Source organism: Cannabis sativa, chromosome 3 (assembly GCF_029168945.1).
Source record: "Cannabis sativa cultivar Pink pepper isolate KNU-18-1 chromosome 3, ASM2916894v1, whole genome shotgun sequence".
NCBI lineage: Eukaryota > Viridiplantae > Streptophyta > Magnoliopsida > Rosales > Cannabaceae > Cannabis > Cannabis sativa.
The window spans coordinates 32,162,309-32,168,309 of NC_083603.1; the positions used below are offsets into that span (position 1 = coordinate 32,162,309).

At 31.6% G+C, this 6,001-nt stretch overlaps 2 protein-coding genes across 3 annotated transcripts; one reads left to right on the plus strand and one right to left on the minus strand.

Annotated features, from left to right (window-relative positions):
• Window positions 1-336: 336 nt before the first annotated feature.
• LOC115709810 (dirigent protein 17) lies at window positions 337-2,339 on the plus strand. Of its 2 annotated transcripts, none has more exons than XM_030638035.2 (2): window positions 337-551; window positions 1,511-2,339. In XM_030638035.2, exon 2 carries the CDS (start codon window positions 1,515-1,517, stop codon window positions 2,049-2,051), a length of 537 nt encoding a protein of 178 aa, XP_030493895.1. In that variant the 5' UTR covers window positions 337-551; window positions 1,511-1,514; the 3' UTR covers window positions 2,052-2,339. The 2 variants fall into 2 exon arrangements, with proteins under 2 accessions (XP_030493895.1, XP_030493896.1); XM_030638036.2 differs by having other exon boundaries at window positions 374-551; window positions 1,487-2,339.
• A 183-nt stretch (window positions 2,340-2,522) lies between these two features.
• Window positions 2,523-4,478, minus strand: LOC115709809 (uncharacterized). Its single transcript, XM_030638034.2, has 6 exons — window positions 4,178-4,478; window positions 3,832-3,970; window positions 3,626-3,710; window positions 3,490-3,537; window positions 2,972-3,072; window positions 2,523-2,878 (listed from the first exon to the last, which is right to left on the minus strand). Exons 1-6 carry the CDS (start codon window positions 4,356-4,358, stop codon window positions 2,752-2,754), a joined length of 681 nt encoding a protein of 226 aa, XP_030493894.1. The 5' UTR covers window positions 4,359-4,478; the 3' UTR covers window positions 2,523-2,751.
• Between the last annotated feature and the right edge of the window lie 1,523 nt (window positions 4,479-6,001).

The following is a 6,001-nucleotide window of genomic DNA, read 5'->3' on the forward strand; positions in this document are numbered from 1 at the left end:
TATTTGCTTTAACCTTTTATTGTTTTTTTGGAATAATTACATAAGATATTATTTTTTTTTTACATTTTTTATACTTTTTATAGAAATAATACGAAAACAACAAAAAAATCATCATAAAAGTAACATGAAAATAACATCTAAATAACAACAAAAAATGACATACAAATAATAAAAAATCAACAACAATTTAACAAGAATATAACATAAAAAGACTGTATTTTCTGTTAATAAAATCAAAAAAAATTGTAAAACTATTTAAAATTCCGTAAAATCATATTTTTATAATTTTTTTTTTTATATTTATCAAATAATTTCCTGTTTTTTAAGTGTTTTGCAACCAGGGCGGGTTGACCCCGACCCGTAAAGATCAATGAACTAACGAACGAGTCGAATGACTTCGTTTGCCGTTGTCTTTTTTCTTTTATATTTTTTTTCTGTTGTTTCTGTGACGTTTGCTCTTGTCTTAAAGATACAAAAGAAAAAATCAAGTTCTGACTGACCATTTGGATCATCATCATTGTCTTCCTCCTCTCATTTCAAATTTTCCTCAGGTAAGTAAAAACCCTAAATGTTCAACTTCAAATTCGAGATTTTCCTTTCTATAAAACTTGCTTTGGCTTAATCAATGAAACTACCTAACTGAATTTATTTCGTTTCATTATTTGTTCTCTTTTCGTTTTCTTATTTGATTCTTTTTTGGAATTTGTGGAAGTTTGAGAATTATCGGGAGTAAAATGCATAAACGCATTAACGCTAGAGAAATAACAAAGAGACTCTTTGATAAGAGTTCAAAGTAATGAATTTTTGAAACAAGAATTAGGGTACTGATCACAGTAAATTCGTTTGAGTTTGTGGGGATTTTTATTATGGTTGTGTAGAATAAATTGGGGATACATAATGTTTGTCTCTTTTATTTTTCTTAAGTGAATGATATTAGGGTTATCTCAGGACAAAGAAACTTGGTGCTTTCCTTGTTCTGTTTGAAGCTTTTTCAATTGAGAGCAATATAAATCTGAGAAGAGAGTCCTTACAAAAAATAAAAATAAAAAATCTAAAAAGAATGACAAAAAATTAAATAAAAAATTCTAAGAGGAGAGAACTTTGGCAGCGTTTGGTTCAGTTTAATGTAATGGTAATGGATTGTAATACAAATAGTAATGGGAATGATAGTATAATGTTTGGTTGATTTTTAGAATGGTAATGAGAATGGGTGGTGTATTCCTTAATGAAAGGGTATAAAATAAGAGTATAAGTAATTTTATTTTTATATAAAATAATGTAATGGGATTCATTGTTAAGGCATTACAATGTTTCCAAAACCAAATAAAGCAATAGAATTGTAATGGTGATTCCATTACAATTATGATTAGGCCAAATTAATTATGGCATTTATGCCTTTCTATCTTTATCACTGCTGAACTTTTATGTTGGGGTGTTATTTGGATCTTGGTTCAATTTTACAATGCTTAATTTCACTCTCAAACAGATTATTACACCTTATTTTTGGCAGACTTATGAGTGACATTGCTGGCAATGGAAAAATGGAAAAGCAGGAGATAGATTCTTCTTCAACTGGGGTCTTAGAGATACCGGGAGAACCTGCCGTCATCATTAATGGAGTGCCAGATGTTTGCCCAACTAATGTTAATGTTGGTTCCTGTACTACTCTAGCTGTGTCCGAATCTGATGGGGGACACAAAGGTTTTGGTGAATGGTTGGAAGGAAGGGAAGTGCAGAAGTTGTTTGGTGAGCACTACTATACCGGTGTTGTGACCGAATATGACACAGAAGCAGGGTGGTACAGAGTTGTTTATGAAGATGGTGACTTTGAAGATCTTGACTGGAATGAGTTAGAAGAGGTGCTTAAGCCCTTAGATATTATGGTTCCATTGAAAACTTTAGCTCTAAAAACAATCAGGAGAGGGAAGAAATCTGTTGATAAAACTGGGGTTAGAGCTCAAACCCATCTGGCCAAAAGTGTTGCTAGGAAGGGAAAGAAGGCCTTGGTGTTGGTACCTAAAGGTGACTCAATTATGCAGCCCATTAGTTGATGGAGTTGCCGTTGCTTATGAAATGTAAGAAACAAAGGTGGACTTGACACTGGAGTAGAAGAAAACAACTTGCTTCAAGTTGTTATCTGTACTTAATTGGGTTTACTTATATTGTTGTCGTTTTTCTTAGGCTTTTCTAGTTGGTGTTGCCTTCCCGTTGGGACTTTGAATGTAAATTAGTTTTGTTAGTTTTCAATTCATCAAAGAAAATGTACAAAGTAAATTTACCATTTTGAATACCCTGCATTTTCACTTAATACCAGTTTTAACTCATACATTTGGTAAAAACAATCGTCGATTCAAATTTGCTCAAATATAAGTCTGTCTCCGTTCTAATCTTCACCAAATAAATTGATTTCATAATTCTGATTCTGCTTTGACAATATTCAATCACATTTTTCTACAAAATAATCGAAAAGGACACACCATTTACCCATGAAATTCACCGCTCAAAACTCAAAAGAGATCATCTCTCAAAACCATAGGAACTTTTGTCTTTTTATTTTAGTGTTTAAACATGCTTTCAGAAAGGATGAGCATTAATTGAAAAGAAAAACTCTTATAACACCGAATTACATAAAGCCACAATTTCTATGGCTAAGTAGAAACTTGTTAAATCTTACAAACTCCTCTCCTCATTTTTTTATATCATGCTGCAATTCAATACCGTTTCTCCTAAAAGAAAAAAAAAAAAGAACCATCACTGGAGTACACGAACCAAGACTTGATTATTCAGACAGAATCCCTTGTTCTTGGTGATGAAACAATTCATTGCCTTAGTTTGAGTAGGGAAGCGTACAGTTGCCATCTTATCCGGGACTGTTGCTCTGCAAAGTTGTTATTTAATGAAGATAACATACCATCAGAAAATTGTTTAACGGATCATAAGCTGTAACTATTTTTCAAAAACTTATACTAACTTCTGAAAAATCTGGATGGAGGATGCATCGAACTCGCAACCAGACAGAAAGCGTGCAACATCTTCTGGAACTGCATTTAGCGGGATTCCTTGAAGTAGAACCTAGTAAAGGGAAAACATGTTTGAAAGTAATCATCGTTTAAAAACACTAAACAAGCTCTGATACTAAGAACTAGCCTTCTTAAATTGCAAGATACGCATCACACAATGGTTTTCAGTCTAGAAGAAGAAACAAACATTGAAAAAACAGATTACTATGTCTTCTTGAGAATAGTAACTCAAGGTAACTACAAATTATTTATAAATTAATGCAGTTCCGTGCAGACTAAATGCACATTGCAAACCACATATATAGAAGCAAATCACAAAACCACACAGTCTAGTACATTGCAACACCACGTCCCACAGAACAGAACAGGCTAATGCTTGAGCTCATTCGAGTAATATACCATTCGAGATTTGGCCCAAAAACTGTTTTCCTCTAGATAACAAGAAACATATTAAAGATATTTGGCTTACAGTTTTTCCATCATAAGGCGCTATGGTGTCCCATTGTGATTTCGCAACCTTAAATTCAAAAATCAATACTCAAAATTAGACATACTTACATGACTACAGAACAAAAACTACAGCAAAAATAGCATGCTATAATTACCTTCTCCATTTTATAAAAGCGGCCCTTTCTCATAATCATCTTAAATGCCTGATCATAAGCCTGGGGAGAATCAAAATGCACCAACCTGGTGATACCGATATAAATGAATATTCAAAAAGTTAAAAAGAGATTTTCTACATAGCAAAACCAAGATAGTTCAGCTCCTTTGTAAGAAAATCAAAGTAAGAAGACGAAGAAGAACATACATTGCAGAGGGATTGTAGTCCCTAAAATACTCAACTTTGACATCCTCCAGACTCAAGTTGCACCCTTCTAGCAAATTTACAATATCCGTCTTCAATGTATTTCTAGTAATACAACCAGTCAATTTTGCATATAATGAACCTGAATATGTAGAAAAATACAGTGAGAAAATCTAACCGAAGAACTCCACGTGAAATTTTCACCAGGACAAACTTTTTTTTTATTTATTATTATTAATATTACCAAGAAGACCAGCTTAATTACTAGTTCATAAACCCTAAAAATCAAAAATCACAAAATCCAATTCCTACAGTAAAAGCAAAACTAAAATCAACAGAATAATCGTACCAGGGGCTGAGGTTCTAAGAAAGGAATCGACGGCTTGGTCCTGTGTCTGCTGCGGTTCTGATTCGGTCGAAAACTGCCTTGCGGGGAAGGCGACGAAGCCATGCTTATAGGTAGTCCGCACCGTACGAATAGAGGAAAATTTTGAGCTCATTGCGGTTCGAAGGAGACCAAGCTTTGACATTTCAAGAAGCTTCGGAGCGAAAGAGGTTTTCCTCGCTTAGAAGCTTCGGAGTGGTTTGTGTGGGGAGGAAGGAGAAGACTATTCAAGAACCATTTTACAGGAGAAGTAGTTGTCGTTTTAAAAACAAGAATTTCAAAAACTGCCCCACAATATACTAAAATTGGGAAAATGGCTAAACAAATTTTTTTTTTAGTATTTGCGGCATAAATACCTATTATTTAAGGTTTTTTTTTGAAACAAAACTTTATTACTAAGCTCTTAAGCAAAAATTTCAAGAGTACTAAAAATAAATGCAAAACACAATTTCACATATGCCAAAGTTATAGCATAAGAGTTTATTAATTTAAGTTCGACCCATCCAAGATTATAAAAATAATGTCTTAATTACAATCCTTTCGTTGAAAGGAAACACCATTTGATTCCAATTACGATGATATCAAATGATTTAAAATAATTTGGGAAAATTTAGAATAAATTTAGAATTGTGGCTGAACTCAGTAATTTTTGCTAACTGAGCTGTTTATATACCTTCTTTGTGAAGGATCAAGTCACTCGTAGTTTAGAATATGGTACTTTACGAATTGAATATAAGGATTCCGGTAGATGACTACTTTTACAAATCCTTTTCTATTCGAAAATTTGGAAAAATTCCTACGGGTATGACCTTTTATGAAATTTTGAGATTTATATTTTATATCATTTTGCGGTATCGGTGACTGCACTTAGTCTCAGCAACTAAGTTGCCTACGTATCTTCTTATTGGAATTAAGTCAAACGTGGTTCTGAATTTTTATTATTTATTATTATTATATTTCTATTAGTCTTGTAATTGTTATTTTGTTTTAAGAATTTTATGAATAGTCTTATATTTACATTTACATGTAGATTGAATAGATGGTAAGAATACATAGTGAACTGTTTATTATTGACAATGGCAAAGCTTCTATTTGGACTCAAAAACATGAGGAACAAGACATATATTTCGATGGAGATGAAGAGATTTTTGAAGTAAAAATATTATTATACAAAATCGACGATTGTTAGGACTTTTATAATATTTAATTCAAGATTGAAAATACTTGATATGTTTATTTTATTTTGTTATGTATGGTCTTGTTGGTTTTGTGTTGTCTCACAGGGGTCTCATAAAATAGTCGATCCAATCCACCGCACGATCCAATCCGTAAAGTGCGGATATCTGCACTTGTGCGGATTGAATTGGAAAATTCAAAATCCGCACTCGTGCAGATTGAATGTTGATTGACATGTAAAAGTAACCGATTCAATCCAATCTACACATATTTATAAGAAAATTAAAAAAGTTATATATACAAATAACATTTTAATGTAAAGAAAATAGTAATTTAAAAGTCTAATACATATAATACAATTATATAGCAAAACTTAATAGAACAAATGTATATTCTATTCTTACATATTTTTTAACATACAATTTAAAATAAAATTAAATATTTTTGTACATAATTTTTTTTTCTTACTGTGACTTTGTTATTTGTTACTTTATTTATTTTAATGTGTTATTGGAGACATAAAATGACTATAATTTATTTTTATTTTGTTGCTAGTTATGTGAAAAAAATATTTTTTTTTAATAAATATTAAATAATTTAATATTAAAAAAT

Excerpts from the sequence above, each read along its gene's own strand:
- LOC115709810 (XM_030638035.2), top strand. The coding sequence starts at position 1,515 with ATGAGTGACATTGCTGGCAATGGAAAAATGGAAAAGCAGGAGATAGAT.
- LOC115709809 (XM_030638034.2), bottom strand. The coding sequence starts at position 4,358 with ATGTCAAAGCTTGGTCTCCTTCGAACCGCAATGAGCTCAAAATTTTCC. Across the intron at positions 3,711-3,831 it reads GACTACAATCCCTCTGCAAT|GTTGGTGCATTTTGATTCTC; the intron begins GTATGTTCTTCT and ends CGGTATCACCAG. Across the intron at positions 2,879-2,971 it reads TCCATCCAGATTTTTCAGAA|AGCAACAGTCCCGGATAAGA; the intron begins GTTAGTATAAGT and ends ACAACTTTGCAG.